The sequence below is a fragment of the Plectrocnemia conspersa genome, unplaced genomic scaffold, assembly GCF_051122295.1.
Source record: "Plectrocnemia conspersa isolate PC_06_02 unplaced genomic scaffold, ASM5112229v1 ptg000010l, whole genome shotgun sequence".
Taxonomy (NCBI): Eukaryota; Metazoa; Arthropoda; class Insecta; order Trichoptera; family Polycentropodidae; genus Plectrocnemia; species Plectrocnemia conspersa.
The window spans coordinates 31,936,359-31,957,011 of NW_028277174.1; the positions used below are offsets into that span (position 1 = coordinate 31,936,359).

The 20,653-nt window shown below is 33.4% G+C and overlaps 1 protein-coding gene and 1 long non-coding RNA gene across 6 annotated transcripts in view; one reads left to right on the forward strand and one right to left on the reverse strand.

The window, feature by feature from the left end:
- LOC148231410 (uncharacterized) overlaps positions 1-20,653 on the reverse strand; it is a 302,215-nt gene that overhangs the window by 65,046 nt on the left and 216,516 nt on the right. The window lies entirely within an intron of this gene.
- The window catches only part of rsh (Rap GTPase activating protein radish), a 61,975-nt gene that overhangs the window by 29,304 nt on the left and 12,018 nt on the right, over positions 1-20,653 (forward strand). For all 5 annotated transcript variants that reach the window (XM_088195316.1, XM_088195314.1, XM_088195315.1 and 2 more), the window contains 5 exons: positions 3,059-3,239; positions 3,305-3,449; positions 3,515-3,772; positions 5,812-5,941; positions 6,003-6,398. In XM_088195316.1, coding sequence (XP_088051442.1) covers positions 3,059-3,239; positions 3,305-3,449; positions 3,515-3,772; positions 5,812-5,941; positions 6,003-6,398 — 1,110 coding nt within the window. The remainder of the gene's footprint in view (positions 1-3,058; positions 3,240-3,304; positions 3,450-3,514; positions 3,773-5,811; positions 5,942-6,002; positions 6,399-20,653) is intronic.

Sequence of the window (20,653 nt, forward strand, 5' to 3'; positions counted from 1 at the left end):
GTTATTATTTACCGTCAATTATTTATGATCGTTGGAGTCTTGCTCGCTCGTTATCCACCGGTTGATGGATAGCTCGGGATGTAAACATATTTTTATTATTACCCCAGAATAAATTATTTGATTAAGTAATTAATACTTATTGTCAAATTAGAAGTAACCTAAAATATTTATTCTTTACTTTTGAAAATGAAAAAAGAGCGAATTCTGCTTGATTCAAAATTTTATGATGCTTTCAAGTTTATAATCCGCGAGAGTTGACAATGATCGGCACTTTATAAAGTTTTATTAATCTTTTGACTCATAGTAGAAACACATTTTTGCTGTCAACAATATATTGGGACGGGTGAGCCCTTTCACGTGTTTTTACGAGAAGCAAATTCATTTATTAAAATTATCCTACGCTCATAGACAAAAGCAAAACAATAGTGGTTCTGAAATATTTCTTTGCCATTTTTTCCATCTTACTTTGGTTTGATATTTTAATTTGCGATCTTAAAAAATCCATAGAGAGGCACGATTGTGTCCCTTATTATTGACCTTCACGGCCAGAAAAACGCTCCTCTTGCATGAGCCGCCCAGCTTCTTAGCGAACTTGCCAAACATAAGGATATTTACGAGGAGCTGGGTAAAATTATATTGAATGGTTTTATTTAGATATGCACCATTGTTTTATTAATGAATCAAGTCATTATTAGAATTTATAATATGTAAAAAAATAAAATAAAATAGATTGTGATATTATACATATGTTACGTTTTTCTGCACTAGAATTGCTCTCTCTCTCTCCTAAAGTGTACTGTTCTCTAGCGAATAAGCGTTTTCTCCTAAAGATAAACTTACGTAGGAATCTGGCCTGCTATAAATAAAGGAGAAGATGATGGAGGATAGTTTTATTTAAAGAATGCGTTTAGTTTATTCTGCGCTGCGCGGATATGAAACATGTCGGTATCGAAGCCACTGCGATATTTTAAACAGACACTATCTGTTTACGACTTAGTGTCGGTCGTTAGCCACCGATAACGTTCTAAACGATATTAGGCGATGTCGAATATTTATGTGGAAGCGACTTTCGGTAACGATGCGATCGCCAGCCGAGGAAAATGTCGTTTACGGCGCCGTAAAAGGCGTCGGCCCTTAGACCTCTTTATGGCGACCGTCAAACGTTAATGCGCCCTTCGACAATTATTTGCTCGTTGATCAAAATTCCCGATGCGAAATCGCATCTCCTCGTTAGGCCGCTTCCGCCTAATTAAATCGCGTCTCTCAAAGACTCTTTTGTGTAGCTTTTCCTCGTATTTTTTCCTTTGAAAGAATATTACGCGTTTCCTTTTGGTGAATCGAACGCGTAAATATGGCAGAGCTAACCGCACGTTTCGAAGTAAACTATTAGCTCACCCTATTTATGGACATAGCGGTGTATAATAACGTCGGGTTCTTGCTTTTATAATGTATTTTAAAACTCGCTCTATTTTTAATTGACTGCAAATACGCCTCGTGATTATTATCGCGAGTCTCTCGAATGACGAAATCTTTTGTGTGTGGGACGAACTTATTAAAAACAAACGAAATCTGTTTGCTTGTCTTTCGACGAAATTCTCCTCGGCTCGGGCGAAGTTATTCATTCTATTTGACCGTAGGTAGGTACATACACCTCATCCGACTCGCGATTAAATTAACTGCGGTGCGGAAATTTAGCGGTTAATTCCATTTTTCTGTCTCAATGTATATTTAAAATTAAACGATTTTTTTTATTACAAATCTAACCATTATGACTTGGTAGGTTTCTTCAATGAGTTATGATGGCCATTAACACCATAAAATATTTAAAAATAATTATGGTGCACACCTAAAATTAATAAGCACCATCTCACACAATCGTATCCAGCTCCTCATAAAACATCAGTGTGCTTGCTGGATGGCTCGTGCAAGAGGAGTGAGGAGGGACAAGAATAAGAGACGCAATCGCAACTCTCTAAGACACTTTTCACCAAAAATTAACTCACAAAACGAATTATATTATTTTTAAATCTAGTCAAAATATTATTTTACATTGTAACTTAATTAAATTTCGCCATGGATAGAACACGTTTATAATATGCGATATCTTCGCAACTACTCGGATTTAAAATACCTCTCGGGAAAGTGTCGACGAAGCTCGCTCGAGAAAAATTACGTTTTAAAGTTTCAAAAGCGCTGAAAGTGGAGATGTTTTATGCATTGTTTCGCGACGGGAAAAGTAAAAGGTTAAAAATCCGGAGAGGGGTCGCGAACCCGATGGACTCAATTTTTCGAAACAAAACGGACGACCCGGGCGCGTACGTATGCGTGCGTACGTAGTAATCCAAAATCGATGCTACATAATAAGTCCGTCGGAGGCGGGGGACGGCGGAAACAATAACCGAAGTATCGACCGCTCGTACGCCACGGTGGTCGCTCTCCAGCGATCCAGCCTCCCCGGGGAGAGCAGACACCGGCTATAATAAAGGCCGAATAGAGAGTTTTGTGACGTCACGAGCGTTAGGGCAAACTATAGGCGTTAATGGGAATTGGTCCGCAACTGTTTTTATATATTTCTATTCATATTAAATATTGCTGCTTCTTCATTTTATTTGTAGTAATGTTCATACAATAAAATAAAAAATATATAAACCTATTTACATTTTTAAAACAGTCATTAGACAGTGCAAAAAAATAATATAATTTAATACAAATATGGTAGTACATATTAAAATATTCCTGCTTTATCATTTTATGTTTAGTAATGTTCTTGCAATAAAATCAAAACAATTAAAATATAAAATGTAAGTGTTTTTTAATAAAAAAATATCTAAATCACAACGCTAAAAATACACATTTATTGTATGAATAATAACATATTTACTAATAAATTAAAAATTTATAGATAGATTTAAAAGTAAAAAGTCACACATGCAGGTAGATTTATTAGTATACTCGACGCGATTGGTATACCTATTTCTGATGACGTCACGCGCGGGCTCTTTGGCCGCATTTAGTTATAGGCGTTGAGAGAGCCCGTTCTGACCGATATTTCTTTCAGGATACTCGTGCGGGCCATCAGCTATACAGTTCATGGCCTCATCCCCGCCTCGTGCGTCTTCGCCGACAGATACAACCGGGAGGAGGTGGTCAGATCCCTCGGCAAAGAAGTGAACATCAGCCCTCCCCTCACGCTGGGCCAGCTGCCCGACACGCCCGAAGAGCTGCTCAAGCTGGACCAGGTATTGACTAGAAAACTTTGTACTTTTCCCTCGGGGCGACTTCGCTAATTTCTTTTCTACTGGAGGTGTTCATAAAATCCGAACTCAAAGTGGGGGTGCTGTACGTGAAGGAAGGCCAATACACGGAGGAGGAGATCCTCGACAACAACGAGAACTCGCCGCTGTTCGAGGAGTTCCTGCAGCTGCTGGGCGACAAAGTGCGCCTCAGGGGTGAGTGCGATTCTCTTGCTTTGTTTTAAATTTAGCTCCCGATCGAGATTCGTAAACGTTCGCAGGCTTCGACAAGTACAAGGGTGGACTGGACACGGTGCACGACCTCACCGGCCTGTACTCGGTGTACACCAGCTGGAGGTCCATCGAAATAATGTTCCATGTGAGCACGCAGCTGCCTTACGAGAAGCACGATCCGCAGAAGCTGCAGAGGAAGAGACACATCGGCAACGACATCGTGTGCGTGGTCTTCCTCGAGGCGGACAACACGGGCTTCTCGCCGGCGTGCATCAAGAGCCACTTTCTCCATACGTTTATTCTAGGTGAGCATTTCCCAGATTAAAAATAGTTTTTTTTTTTAAAAATTTATTTTTAATATAATCATCAGCGACCGAAAAATTGCGGTAATTTTGTGCGGACGTAAGTTTAATCATAGACAACGCATCCCTCAGTTGTAGCAACATTTTGTCATTTTGCCAATCGTTTCCAATACATTAAACTATTTCGTGGGAGTCCCATCCCATTGCCGCCAGATTGTAAAATTGTTTTGAAATTTTGGATATAGACAAATTTAGTTGATCTTGAAATGACAATTATTATTTGCTAAGCACTATTCAATACGTTTCTTGGCATGGGTTTTGAGGAGATATGTATTTTACATCATGGTAAAAGTACTTATTAAATAATATTATTAATTTTCTAAAATTCAGATCAAATCCGGATATGAAGATTTTGAGTTTTAAAAAATATAAAATTCAGATTTTCCAATACCACTTTGAATTTACAATCTCTTGTTTAGTAGCTTGACTAATCGTTGATCCATCTCTATAATTTTCACTCTTGTTGAGTCACTACGGATCTCATTATCATACGGAGATCAATAATTTTCGCACCGGCTTACCCGACTGTGACTGTCACTCGCGACAGCCTAGGTAAGACGTCGGGCCTAGCAATAATCCTTACAGTGTAGATAAAATTCGCAGTTGCTTATGGAACGAAACTCTTGAGCCTTATATAACTACTGAAAGAGGACTATATGCTCAAGACTCAATAAAATAATGTGAAAATAAATACTGATATATAATTTTTATTAAAATATCTAATCCGTTATCGGATGTTAGCACTAATACTTTTGTTAACTGCTCTTTTCTTCTTAAATGAAAATTATTGTTACGGGCGATTTTCTTCCATAAATGAAGAGTTAGTATTTTTAGGATTACATGACCGAAGTAACAGATTGGTCTTTATCTGTAATATGTCCTAAGCAGTTTTCCCTCTGTCTACTAAACAGATTGTAGATCTGCATTTTGAAGGCTATAAATTCTTTCTCTTTCTATGTGAGCGTTTACCCTTCTACTATATAAAAACACCTTTATTTAACTATATTGACTTAGCATTTTGAATACGCTCATATTTTTAAAATTAATTTTGGCTGATTTTTCTGTATTGTGTTATTTTATTACCGAGCGTTTTTATACCATGCATGGCCTGATTTCATTCCAGCTGGTACGCTTAAAAAATGCAGGAACTTATCGAACTGATTGAAAAATTATGAAAGTGACTCTCATACATACAAAGAGAAAAAATCTATTGTAGAGAATTTTAAGTCGATGTTGATTTTATTACCACCGGGCAAAATATTCGAAATTATATTTCATTAGTTTGTTTCAAAACATTTCTAAGGATTCTTTAAGGATATTTTTCATGTATTGAGATAAGTAGCAATGAATCTGCTCTGTTTTTTTTTTCAATTTTGTACTGAAAAATCTCGATATAAGCAATCGAGTAGCTGTAATCTATGCTGATTTTGAAAATGCTTTTGATAAAGTTTGTCATGCCTTAAATCTTAAAAAAATGGATCGAGATGGATTATTTTATTGAGTCTTATTTTTTAAATCGTCGTGAATATGTTCAACGTAGGCAACAAAGATCTTTCTGAATACGTTGCTACATCAAAAAATCCTCAAAGTTTTAATCTTGCTTGTTAGTAATTCTAAATTCCTGAATTTCACCGATGACTAAGTATTCTTTAAAATAAATTTCAGTGTGAATTATAAAATGCTTGGATTTAATTTTGAGAGCAAGAAACATCTAATTTTATTTCCAACAAAATTCATTCAAAGTATGTTGAGATATGATTCCCTCGAGTCGCGTCGACAAGTGTACTTAGTATAGCACTTTTTAAAGTTGTTGATATGGAATATTTACAATACAGATATTGTTTTTGCATGCCATTTAATGATCAGTGCTTGCGTTCCCTAATATTGTTTTAAGAACCGTATGCTAGAACATGAGTACTGGACAACTCCCCAAGCACAGCTACCCAATTTTTTTTGAAAAATAAATCTGTCGTTTTTTTCAGTGCGAGTGTCCGCACGAATCAAGAGACGACCTACTCGCTATGAGGTGTCGGTGGTGACCAGAGACGAGGTTGGAGCGTATAAGCCCTACCTATGGGAGCAGAGCGTGTTCGACAAAGGGCCCATGTTCAGGTGAGTGTTCGGGGTGTTTTCTGTGAGAGGGTGATTTTCTTACGCATCCATTTGTCAATAGGGAATGGCTGCTGACCAAGATCGTGAACGGAGAGCGCGCCAGCTACTCGGCTCCCAAGTTTGCGCGGATGCAGGAGCGCACCCGCAGCCAGATGCTGGAGGACATCGTAGCCAACCTGGCGAACCACGCGGAGACGGGCCAGATCCCGAAGCCGTATCGGCGCGGCTCCTGGCGGCCCATAGGCCACATGCGGCCCTCGTCGCCCCTGCTAGACTCGGTGCGCGACCAGTTCGAGGACTACGACCAGCTGGCCAAGGACTTCACGCGCGTGTTTCTCAACTCGGAGTCCAACACGCTGCAGAACGCGGCGCTGTTCGACGTCGTGTTCCTCGTCGGTCAGTCCAAGCAGAAAGTGAAGTTCATCGGAGTACGCGCTATTCTTGGCGTGCGCAGTAGGTGAGTCCCGAAATAGCTGAGCCGAAATAGACCCAAATCGCTAATTGGGCCGAGCGATATTCTCGCGAAACCGATATTAAACGCAATTAGGGCCACGCGTAACGGGATCACCTGCGGATCCGATTTAATTACTGGCCTCCGAGCTTTGTCTCTTTTTCGACCCGCATTCTCTCTCCCTGCGAAACAGGGAGAATGCAGATCAGTGCCGGATTGAGCAACGGGAGTGGGGTGGGAAAGCGTAAGCTAATTTTGCCACCCCTCCTGATGCTAAATAAATTTAAATACGATAATTTATATAAACATTGACCATTTATATATACATCAAAGACACAAAGGCAAATTTTCTTAGAAATCTTGATGAAAATTAAAGTAAAATAAAAATATGCTTTTACATGATATTTAAAAAAATAAACGTAAGTGTTGAGTTGTTAAATTATTTGATTATTCATCAGCAGTCAGATTTTATAAGCAGGGAGTTTCAGCTCTGTGCTTTGTAGCTAGGGATTGCAATACCGGTAATACCAGTATTGGGACAAAAATTGACATTCAGTACTACCGGTATTATAAAATGAAATACCGGTAGTATGGTAGTACTGAACATATTTTTTTATTTATTTTTAAAATCCATACATCTTATTTATTGAAAACGATGTATCAGTGGCTTAGAATTACGATGATCATATTGCTTGAAAGCAAAAGTGTAGAATAACATAATGCGCATTATAGGAGATTAACCTAAGTAATTTTATCGGGATAGGATATCAAGATAGAATAATATTATCCCTTTTAGTCCAAGAGGGGCAAAATATCAGCCCACCCTATCTATACAAAACAAATCCCACCGGCTTTTATTTCGGCGCAAATTTTAAAAATTTAATTTAATATGTTTGATATTTTTGTATTTTTTTACATGCGCGACATGTCAACATAAAAGGAATATATTTACTTTATCCCAAGTAAATCAAACGGTACCTATCAGTTCCCAGTAGTTCTGTTATGTAAAAAAAAAATATGATAAGGATGGCTGGCGAAGTGGAAACATTTTTATCTCAATTCAGACATATTTTTACCCAAATAGTCTCTAAACATTGGTGTTAAACATTAGCAATAAGTAGTTCTCAATAATTATATTTAAATAAAAAACTTATTTGTAAAAAATATGAATTATATAAACTCAACTTAACCCAATGAAAGTTCTCAAACAAACAAAAAGTTTTTGCAGTTCCATTAAGTCAAGTTGCGGGCGCACTAATAAACTGACGCCTATTTTTTATTTATTTTGCACTTTTCAAAAATATACATAGACCAAATATTAATATTAATTTTATTGAATTAAAAGTTCAGTTTATTATATAATAGTTAAGTTAAGAACTTTCTAAAGATTGATAATTTCATAGTCCTTAGATCCGAGACAGTTATACATTCATATTGGGAAATTTATTGCGTAACTAATGGATGATGAATAAAATTTCAAACCCCGTTTTGGCATTTAAAATATCCAACCCCAGGGACATTTGCCCCATCCTCCTAACTACGCCTCTGGTTTGGACAGCAAATGGACGTTTCGCAACATTAGCAAATTGAGTTTCAACGACAGTAAGCCCAAAATGTTCCGAACGTATGTGTAAAATACAGTTTAACTGATACTAGCCAGTGAAATTAAAAATCCATTGTTTGAAACATTTTCACTGAGTGAAGTAAGTGAAATTATATTTCTACTAGTGAATATATAATTTCAATCGTATACATCTACTATAATTTAAAAACGCATTTATTTTTAATGGTTTGTATTTATTTGGACAGTAATTAAATTAACATTTGCTCAGTTTTATTACTTGGATCAGTATAAATAATGAACGGTCAGTATTTTTAAGGAATATACAGTATTTATATTATATTTATGATCTGTATTTTAACCCCACGCTTACGGTCAAATAAATAATCAGTAATTAAAAAAAATTTACACAATTTGATACAAAATAGTTTGCATCTAACATAAGCTATTCAATAATTACGATACATAGTAAGCTTTTAAATTATGAATGGGACAGTATAATTAATATATTTAATGTAACAGTTGCGAAACGTCTATTTGCTGTTCAAACCCAAACCCAACTCAATGAAAGCTCTAAAAATAAATACAGTTTTAAACTTCCATTAAATTAATTAATTTTTTGACAAAAAAAACATTTTTCTGACTTTTCTATGTTTATATATTATACCAAATATAATATTTATACTGACGAATAAAGCTACGTATACTGACCAAAAATCTATACATACAGACTATTTGCTTAATAAAATACTGACCATTATACTTTTTAAATAATGTCATTTTTAATATTTTTAAAATTACATAAATATAACTACAGCGCTCGTTTTATAATTGAATATGAAAATATTTGAAGCGTGCTTAATGCAAATAGATTTAATCATAAAAGCATCTAGCCGATCATATTTGATTATTTCAGGTTTTCTGCTAATAAATCTGATCCTCCCGTTACGAAATTAACTAACATTTTCAAGCACCAATCAATTTCAGTGCTTTTTGCTCCTATATATACAAGCAAGACGAGTGATGCATTTTTTTATAGCATATTATAATTTCTAAGAAGTAGATCAAAACCGAATTTTGCCCAATAGAAGAGCGCGAAAACAATTATCACTTCTCAGAAGTCAAAAATCCACGTCAAAAGCAATAAAATCGTGTCGACGCCGTCGCAGTGGGAACGCTCGGTAACGAGCGTTCCCACTGCGACGGCACCGACACGATTTCATTGCTTTTGACGTGAATTTTTGACTTCTGAAAAGTGATAATTGCTTTTGCGCTTTCCTATTGACCAAAATTAGGTTTGAATAAACTTCGATCAATACTTAAAATAAAAATATAAAATCATCATTGTGAAACACCAAAAAGCATTGAAATTATTTCTAATAAAATATTTCGTTTGATTTAATATAGAAAAAATAATGACAGTCTATAGTTAATGCGTTCATTCGATAGTTAAATATGTGTTTCATTTAGTCGTAAAGAATGATACAAATGACTTGATATATACGATACAATGCTATAAACGCTTATCCATCGATTTACGCGGTTAAGAAAATGCGTTATTTTCAAATACTCCTAATCGATATATTTGCTTCCACGCGTGTAGCGCGGTAATGTACAAAAGCATTAGTTAACTCCCTTTTTCACTTGACCTACATCGGGAACCTCTTTTACTGCTCATGCAGTGTGTATTGAGTTGCTTGAGATCTTCTGACCAACGCTCGCTCGCATCTAGTTTTGAGGTTACAAGTTTTGAGGTTATATACAGAACTTTTAGATGAAAATGGTACTAACAAATATAAAAACAATGGTACTAACAAATATAAAAACAAACAACAAACAACAAAAGTTTTTTGCTTCAAAACAAGCGATGTATCAGTTCGATCGGACCCCCATACGAGCCATTTTGAGATTTTCAGAAGAGTTAAAGCTCTTAACTGCTTGGTTTTAAAGATTAAATATTAAATTTTTAGTATCGTATACGTTCTGTATGAAAAAAAATATTTTTTTTTTACAATATGGCGGCAAATGTAAAAATTTAAAGTGTCACAACTTTGCAAAATGAAATCCTTCTGAAAAATTTCGTATGCAAAAAGTGTTCAAAAGCTTAATTTGCATTTAAATAAAAATTTAAATTATTTTTTTTTATAAAAAAAACGAGTCTTATGGTAATTTTCCTTGACGTAGTACAAGATATATAATACAAAAGCCGAATAATTTGTGTATCGAATTTATTAAATTGACTCATTACGCATGGAATCCAAATAATAGAGCTAGTTTCTAGTATGCTGCGGACTAGAGCATCATAAAGAGTGCGTAATACTAAGTATTCCTGAAATTAAGATAAAACCGAGCATTTTTAATGATTTGCTGCGAGGCTCTGCAATGTGCTGGTTAATTTTCAACGTTCTTCGAAAGTCACACCTAAATCCTTAATAAAGGAATACCTGTCTAGAATATATCCACCGAGATGGTGGCAATATATTGCCGGCATCAACGGCCTTGAAAATGAAATTGTGTAACATTTCTTTACACTAAAAGGCAATTGGCTATAGCAAGCCCATTTCCATAAAGAGTTGAGATACGAAATCGACTGCACTTTCTTGAAAATTTTCAAGTCATCTGCATATAATAAAAAAATGAATGATGTCATTAATGAACAATAGAAACAGCAATGGACCCAAGTTGGATCCTTGAGGTACTCCAGTAGAGGTCTTATATCGTTTTGAAAAAGAGTTTTTATACTTCTCGAATTTATATCTATTGGTCAAGTAATTTGAGAATAGGTTTAAGCGACCTTCAGAAATTAGATAAGTTTTTCACAATTAAGACATGATTAGCTTTATCGAATGCCTTTTCAAAATCTGTGTATATTACGTCTACTTGTACACCATTATTATATGCATTACTAGCCATTAATTAATTATAGAAAATAACCTGTTCCATTTGGCTACGCAGTCTAATAAATCATAACCGCGAGTGCACAAATTGTTCTGCATTTGGCCCGTAAGTCACGTTTTTGACAGCCTAGGCTGACTCATTGACTGTTTCATATTTAGGCTAAATTGGCTCCGCGCCTAATTCTACGCATACTTATATAGATATTCAATACAATAAACAGCATATTATATTTTAATTGGGCTAATATGACGTGTATAAGAAACTTGCTCTATTATGGATGACGAGTGAAGAGTATAAATTGTGCACAGTGATTTTTGACATTGAAATTTTTAAAAAAATTTGATGAATTTTTAGCCCCTTTGATCGGAAGCCTCGAGCGCTCGTCTCTGCGCCTGTGCGGTGATCTGCCTCTAATGCAAACGGCCGTTTACATACGTTCGATTACAGAATAGAGGACGTCGATGTGACTGTTTACCTAGTCTGGTGTAAACGAACGAAAAGCGCGCTCAGAATTTCGAAATAGTTTTTCGACCCGAGCCGGATACCGGGCTGACGTCATCGGATTATGTTGCGTTCGCTAATCGTAATCCATGCAATATCATAGCTCGGTAGAGCTTTTCCCGCTAACATTTTACAACTTTTTCTACGCTAATTACACACGCAAGGCTCTACATATTTTGTGATAAAAATTTAACAGTAACTTTATTTTGTCATGCAATATTAAAAAATAACCCATTATGAATTTTTCATTTATAAAAACATTTAAATTGATTTATCGTATCCTTGTTGTAAACGCCTTGCTTCACAGTATTATTTATACATATTGCAAAAAAGGAACAGATGACTTTTGAAACCCATGGCTGTTTTTCTTTTTACGAAACCTTCTAGCCCTAAAAGTTACGATTAAAATTTCAACACATAATATGTAGAACTTTTCTAGCGTATGTAATTACGACATTGTCCAGTAGTGTTTACACTTTGCGGCACCCTTTTGGTGGACGGGAATGAATATTGACTCTGTCCATTTTTAGGGTATTTCTGCTCCCCTGGAGTTGGTTAAATATTTTATAAAATACCTTTTCTCTCTCTCGTCCGCTCCTCGTATATATTTTTAAAGTTCGGTCGCGACATCGTCCACTCTAAGCGAATTGTATTTTAAATTGCTTTTCCTGCGAGCCATTAGAGAACAAATAGTAAATAAAGTTCGATACACGTAGTACGCGGCTACTCTTGCAGAAAGTGCCTTCAATCTGCAAGTAAATAATTTAGTAAAAAACATATTCTTAAATTGAATTTTTATATTCGTTTAAAAAATAAAAATAAATAATTTAAATGACTGTATTTATAAATAAAAGTCTCATATTTATGCCCAAAACTTCCCTCTTACATAATCAGTGATGTATTCTCTGACTTATTTTTTCTAGAAGGTATTTATTATATCAATATTTTTAATATCCATAATAGATTTATTTTTTTAAATTCGATTTTTTGCAATTTCATTTATCCGTCTTTTTCCATTTCTCTCTGGTTTTTCTAAATAAAAAGCAGTGATTCTAGTACATGGTGTTAATAATACATATAAAGTCGTTAGAAATATATTTCATTATTTAGCTTTTCTATATCAAGGATAATTTTATTGATGCTTGAAAAATTTGTAGCTGAAAATGTTCCCCGAAAAATATATGTACATATATTATATATAATAATTTTATGTTAATAATATTAAAAATCATCTATAATATATCAAAAAAGTTCGTGAAAGGTTTTTGAAACAATATTTTTATATAAGGATATTTGGTTAAACACTAGTAACTCAGTAGGTTTAAATTTTACCGAAAAGATCGCTATATATGAAACGTTTAAAAGCCTAAACTTCGTCTAATAAAATATAAAATAAAATAGTTTTTTGCTTCAAAACAAGCGATGTATCAGTTCGATCGGACCCCCATACGAGCCATTTTGAGACTTTCGGAAGAGTTAACGCTCTTAACTGCTTGGTTTTAAAGATTAAATTTTTAGTATCGTATAGAACTACCGTGCATCCCCTATACGTTTTGTATGAAAAAAATATATAATTTTTTTTACAAAATGGCGGCCAATGTAAAAAATAAAAGTGTCATAGCTTTGCAAAATAAAATCCTACTGAAAAATGTCGTATGCAAAAAGTGTTTAGAAACTTAATTTGCATTTAAAAACAATTTTTAATTATTTTTTTTTAATAAACACCGAGTCTTACGGTATATTGACCGGGCCCCCGGACGAGCTTTTGCGCGACTTGGCATATAGTTAACGCTCGTATTTGGTTATTTTTAAATATATAGACTTGAATTTTTGATACGAAATAGAGCTTTCGAATATACTTACGATACTGTTAAAAAAAAATTAAATTAAAAAAAAAGCTATTTTTTTTCCAAAACACGTTTAGTGTTATGAGTCGATCGACCCACCATACATACGCTCATAAGACTTGCAATATAGTTAAGGTCAGTGTGAGCTTATTTATACATATTTAAAGTGCAATTTTTGTGACAGTATAGAATACTTAAGCATCCTGTGTATGTTCGTTAGCAAAATCCAATGTGTCAATTTTTTGCAAAATGGCGACAAGTATAAAAACTTAATATCTGTTCTTGTATCGAGAAAGCAACCGCTTCCCTCTTCACATCAAACCCGTCACTCAGCTTTGATTTGAGGGACACGTATTAGTTAGATAAAGTCATTAGCAATATATTTCATTATTTCATTTTTCTACATCAAGATTATTTTTCAATATTTTAAATATTTACGATCCCTGAAAAATATATGTATATTACATATAATACTTTTCCGCGTGGTTTATTTAATGCTAATAATATTTAAAAAAAAGTTCAGAAAAGGTTATTGAAATATAATTTTATATGAGGATATTTGCTTATTTTTGTATCCCAATATCTTTTTTTTAGTAGCGTTGGAATACAATTCGCTGAATTCTCGCAGAAATTTGTATATTGCTAAGCATTTCTTCAACGCTCTTCAAAGTACTGAGAGTGTTGTTGACAATCATAATATTCCCAAGGAATTTCAGTTTTGGGTTACGGAATATTTATAGAATCACTATCGCATCCTCTTCTATGGCCATTAGAGCCAGGACGTCTGCACAAACCGACTCGTTATCCAGCTCCCTAATACGCTATTATTTCACATTGCTCTATTTATTGCAACTACATTTTATTTTAACTTGTTATATCATAATGCTCTTAATTTAAATGAATAAATACCTGTACAATCCTTTTTTTTAATTAAATTTTAATATTTTATGATTTATTTTTTCTTACTATACATACATTTTTTTGTGTAATAATAATTCTACGTATTTGTTTGTTTTGACGCATTGGAGTGAACTGTAAGGTCGCAATAATCTTAATTTAAATAAATATGTAATAATCGTATAATCGAGACTAATAGCTGAGAGGCTACAGGTTCGAGCCACAGTAGCAGACTCTGCAGAATTATTATTCATAAAGAAATTTGTTATTATTAAATTCCAGCGTCAGCTTTAATTTTTTTTAGTTATTAATATAGTTAAAGTATATGTTAGATTAGTGATCGAAATATATTTTCCATTATATTGTATATCATGCATATATTTATCAAAATCTAAATCACTTTTATTAGAACCGTGAATTATGAAGTTCATGTAATAAAATACTTTTTTTTTACTGAAAAAATATAGTGTACATTCTTGATAAAGCGTGAAAAACAGCGAAAACACACATGATGAATCTAATATATTCATAATTATATATGTAACACGTTATCATTATGTACGTGTAATAATTAATATTTTTTCAACACAAGCAGTGTCGAAAATGCTACTAGGCTGTTTTTTCACCAGTCCATATTTATATATTTAAATTAAGACTATCGTGTTCTAACAGGTTACCCTAATTCGTCACGATGAGCAAAAAAATAATACATATTATTAATTAAATATGTAATATCGCCTTTTATTAAATGCAAAATTCTAGCTTGATTTTTATTATTCATCCATAAGATCTGGTATATCTAAGAAAAAATTATCTGTGATGATTAAAATTAAAAATCACTTAAGTCCATATAAAATTCAAAGTATGATTTTTATGGAAAAATTTTAATCTTGAGCTAAAAAATCGCAATAAAAAAAACTTTTTTGACAAAGAAAATTTTGAAAACCATTTTTTTCTGTGTTCTAAACAGCAGTTGTTTTGATTAAAAAGCGTTTTGAATTATTTAAAATTACTTTTGATTTTTTTCTATAAAATCCCGCAAACAATTACAAGAAAAATGTAAATTATTATAAAAAGTATTAAGTTTTAAAGAAAAGTAGGCACAGATTCAGGGGAAATTAAAACTGAATCTCACAAAATTCAAGAAATTAATACACCTGAATTTATTCTTAAATGGATTTACAACTCTAGTTCCGTCGCCGTCGCCGTCACGGTTTTATTGCTTTTGACGTAAATTTTGGACTTCTGAGCAGTAATAATTGTTTTTGCTCCTTCCTATTCGGCTTAAATTCACTTTAACCAATACTCTTATATCAGAAGTGAAGATAAGGATAGCTATAATATTTTTAAAACATAGTGTAATATCCAAATGCAAACAACTATGGAGCAATATGTGAGATGCGACGTCTGTCTGTACTTTTTCTTCCGCTTATTTTGCCCTGAGAAATGAGTTTGTATTTTTGACTTGCCCTAATTAAATTTCTATAACTAAAATTAGTATAGGTTTGGGTTTGAACAGCAAATGAGCGTTTCGCAACTCTTAAATTGCGCTTCATAGATATTTTAGAACAGCAGATATTTTCACTAGTAATTATATATCTATTAGTGAAAATGTATTTGCACTTCACTAGTGAAAATATAACTGAAAAATACACATTCACTGTAACATTTATAAGTATAATAACATTTATAAATATAAATAAATAATGGCAAGTACATATGTAAATGTATACATTACTACATATGGAAAAGTTAAAAGCATATCATTTTAATATAAACTGCTAGATAAAATATATATCCACTGGTGAATATGTTTTATATTTAAAAAAATATTTTCGGTATAGATTAGTGATTTTTTATAGATTTTCTTTGAGGGATAACCCGAGTGTTTTTGATTTAGAATCAGGGACGTTATTGCAGCTTTTCCTAGGGTGACTCAGTGGTTTTATTATTCATAGTATTTCATTAAATGACATGCATTTTTCTGGGCAAATTCATAGGGGGGAAAGTCCCCTACCTGCCCTCTCCAAATGACGTCCCTACTTTGCGGATTCTTTATAATCTAGCCGTTTTCATGTTCAATTAAAAGAGCGCTCCAAATTTTAGTTAACATGTTGCATTGTTACGTATTATTTTCATTATACAAACTTATTCGCTGGAAAGTTCCTAAAAGTAATCGGAGTACTTCGGCATCGTAACTCGAGGGCTTTCAGTTGTTAATGTAAGGGTAAATAAAAGGCGAGTGCCTTTTACTCGTAGTTGCCGAAATATATTATTTTATGACGAGAAATATTTTTCCGGCCGTCAGCCCTCACCAGCGCGAACGCACAAGGGCCACCGCATCGCTAATCGGATCGATTGCACCGAAAAGGGTTTCGTGTGCGTTCCCAGCTCGTTTGACACGAAACGAGCCTTTCATCGCCAGCCAGCGCGTTCCAGTATTGACCGCTTCGCTGGGCCGTCCTTGGGCGTCCTTTATCCCGTTCCGATGAACCCAGCTTTTGATCTTCGCGTCGATCCCCTCCTATGAATAAACGCCCTTTCCGTGCGAACGAATCGATTTTCACGGAGATCCGATTCGCACAAAAATACGCTATTGAGTTCTTAAAGGTCGCAGATACTAGGATTATAAACAAGACCCGAAACGAAGGTCCTCCAGCGATTCGAACTTAGGAGGTGCGCCCCTGCGCACCTGTTGCCGCCTCGCGCCCAGTTCACCGCTGATGCTATTCATTATCGCGAGCGGTAAAAACGCGATAACGAGAGCTTTCGCGATTACCGTTTCCGCAATTTCCTACGTTTAATCAAACTCGACCGATTTAATTAATTCTGTTTCATTCTCGCTCTCACAGCAATTGGAATCGTTACTATTTTATTACTCAGTTTATCTATCGAGAGTCGAGAAAAACGCAACCCAAAGAAAACTCGACTTCTGTTGCTTGCAATTAATTGTGTAATATATATTTTTTAGTTTTTAATATATATATATATATATATATATATATATATATATATATATATATATATATATATATATATATATATATATATATATATGGTTAATATTTCTAGGAGTCGGATTACTCCGCGTACTTTTTTGATTCCGTGTGGAATCATGGTCCCTACGTTTCGGCCAGATTCGCCCAGCCATCCTCAGGGGAAAATTGAGAATATGAACATCCGGTGTGGGCAAAGCCCAGCATGTGGTTGTTCAGATTCTCAATTTTCCTCTGAGGATGGCTGGGCGAATCTGGCCGAAACGTAGGGACCATGATTCCACACGGAATCAAAAAAGTACGCGGAGTAATCCGACTCCTAGAAATATTAACCAAATATTTCTCCGCGAAAACGCATTCAACCACAACCATATATATATATATATATATATATATATATATATATATATATATATATATATATATATATATATATATATATATATATATATATATATATATATATATCTTTATATATGAAGTATGTATTTGAGACTTGCAATAGAGTCGCGATCGCATCCCTTATTCTTGCCCGTCGCGGCTAAGACGCACGAGCTATACAGATAGCTGCAAGGAGTTTCAAAAACATATGTGGAATAGTGTTATATATTTTAGGTGTGCACCATCATCTTTTTTTAATTTAATGGTTTAATAATAATTTAACATTTCACGTGAATCTTAAATAATATGCCTGTATGACAACCCAATTTCGAAACAATGAGTTTACAATTCACAGTATTGGACATAATAATGAAGCACCCCAATAAAAGTCGTAAAAATATAAATAAAAAACCAATCGAGATTGTTTAAAGTGTTAATTTTATAATTAGTTTTATTGTTTTTTGGCGACGGGAGGGTGACGGGTGGTAATTAGACAGAGATTGAGCCGCTGCAGTAGTATTTTTTATTGACGTATAAAGTAGTTTACCCGGGAAATAATACGCAACCGCGGCGGTAAGAAATAAATCGTATTGTAATAGACATTGAGTTATATTTTTCTGTCATGTCCTTGACAACTCTCATCTCTTGATTGACTTCTCTTTTATTATTGATCATGCTCTGCAAAATAATATATATTTATCATATTTTTTTATCATAACAAAATGTTGATATCATACTTAATCATACGGATGTTCTGTGTTTTCATTACACTCCAATGAATCTGACATATTTGATATGAACTATAAATAATTTGTTATTACTGCTTTTATAATAAATAATAATTTCAAATGTAAATGTGAAAACTACTTAATACGTAATTGTAATAATCTTAGAGAAAAATTCTACACTTTTCAATTCAAGATCCGATCTGAATCATTATATTTTTCAGCTATTGCTGTAAATATTATTTAAATTAAAGTTAGTTTATATTTAAATAATTTAACAAAGCAAAAATATTAAATATACTTGTTAGGTCGAAAAATAATTGAGAAACATAGAAATATTCTGTCAAACAAATACTAACGCACGATTGAAACGCCGTCTGATGCGTGAGTCAGAGCGATTATGAGCGTGAGGCATCTTGCCCTAGCTCTCTCGCATTTATGAAACGAGCTTAAGAATGAATTTTAATGTTAAAAATCAGTGTGAATTATTTTATTTAAAAATTAATTCTTTTTTAATATTTATAAAATATTAAATCAATAAAATTTAGAATTGGAAGCACATTAAAAGAAATTCAAATTAAATGTTCACAAATTCGCGTTCTTTACAATCGATATTGCGTTAAGTTTGATGAAAGGTGTACGTTTATGAAAAAGATAATATTGAAAGTAATTTAAATGTATTAAGAATAAACAGAATAAGTGAATAAAACCTTGAAATGGAAGCGTAGTCGGTAAATTAAATACATAGAAACAAAATTTGAGAGATTTAACACGTAATAAAGACACTCCTACGAAATTAACATATTACTCTTACAATTTAATCAAATACTCAATGAATCTGTATGTTTATAGTTAAATTGTCATTGTAGATAATATAATATTTTACATCTAATGTTTGACTAACAGGGGCGCCATTTAAAGGGGTTATGGGGGGGGGGTATTTGCATTAAAATATATTATTATATTAAAATCAATAATAACTTACAAAAAAATTAATTGTAATTTTATTAGGAGGAAAGTGTACATATAATAATAAAAGTAAATAATCTATAGAGAATTTTCACTTGATTTTTCTGTAACAAACTCAATTATGTCATATTTATTTGTGAAAAATTAAAACTTTAATTTAATATGCAAATTATATTTAAATTACGTGATTTAATATTACGCGAAAGTTTGCCTTGATCTATATTTCACGTAAATAAGATAATTTAATGTTGCGCAAAACACTTAGGATGTGTTCCTCGGAAGAGTAAGCAATTACGCACAGCTTTTAATCGAAGTAGCAACGAATTTGTAAACACGAAATATAAATTTCCAGGAACGAGTCTAAATATTTATATAAAACACTTCATATGTGCTCATGTTTTATTATATGACGAAAAAGCGACTACATCGTCGTGAAAAGCTATACTCTTTAAAAATTATACAAAAAGTTTAGAAAATGTTATCGATATATTTTTATGTGAGGATATTTGGATATTAGTCATTATTGTAAGAACGTGATTTTAGTACATGGCCTTTATATAATAACATATTTAAGTCATTAGCAGTATATTTCATTTTTAATGAAATAGTTCTTGAGATACGTTTATATTAGGATATTTGGTTATTATCCGTTTTTGTATCGCAGTGTCTTTCTTTTAGTAGCGTTGGAATACAATTCACTGAAATATAGCAAAAATTTGTATGTCGCTAAGCTTTCTTCAAATTACTGAAAATCGCTGTTGACAATCAAACTATTGTCGAGGAATTTCAGTTTTGGGTTACGGAACGTTTACGAAAATCACAATCGCGTCCTTTTTTATTCCCGTTTGAGCCAGGACGTTCGCGCTAACCGATTAGCCTATGGCTGTCGCCATCCAGCTCCTTAATTCGCTGACATTGGACATTAATCTATTTAATGTCAGCTACGAGAAGCTGGTCTGGTTCGAATTCATTATTTTAAGCTGATCGTGATGGTCCTAATTTGAATAAATAAATAAATCCCTATAAAATGCAATGTATAATAGATCGATCAAGTACTTTATTGTAAGAAATTTGTTAAATAATATAGATACTTCGATTGCGAAGTATTTTTTTTGTCAAATAAGACATTATTATAAGCAAATTAAAAAAATATGTAATAAAAACCTTCGCTACCAATTATTCCTTAACATTTTATCAAAATAAAATAACAGTTTGTTAGTAAGCGATACGTTGCCTATTAAACCGTGGTATTTTCTTTCATGAAAATTTTACGATGCGTATCGCTGATAATAAGCGTCTAAAATGTAGTTATATTAAAATGCACTTACCAAAATTTTCAATTATTATCCCGTCGCAGGGGGGCAGAGACGGTACAGTAATTTTAATTATCGAAACTGTCCGCAAACGGATATCGATCATATCAGGTCCGGTAACCTAATTTCTCATTCCGATTCCGAATAATTCCATTTGGGGTATTCGATTCGAA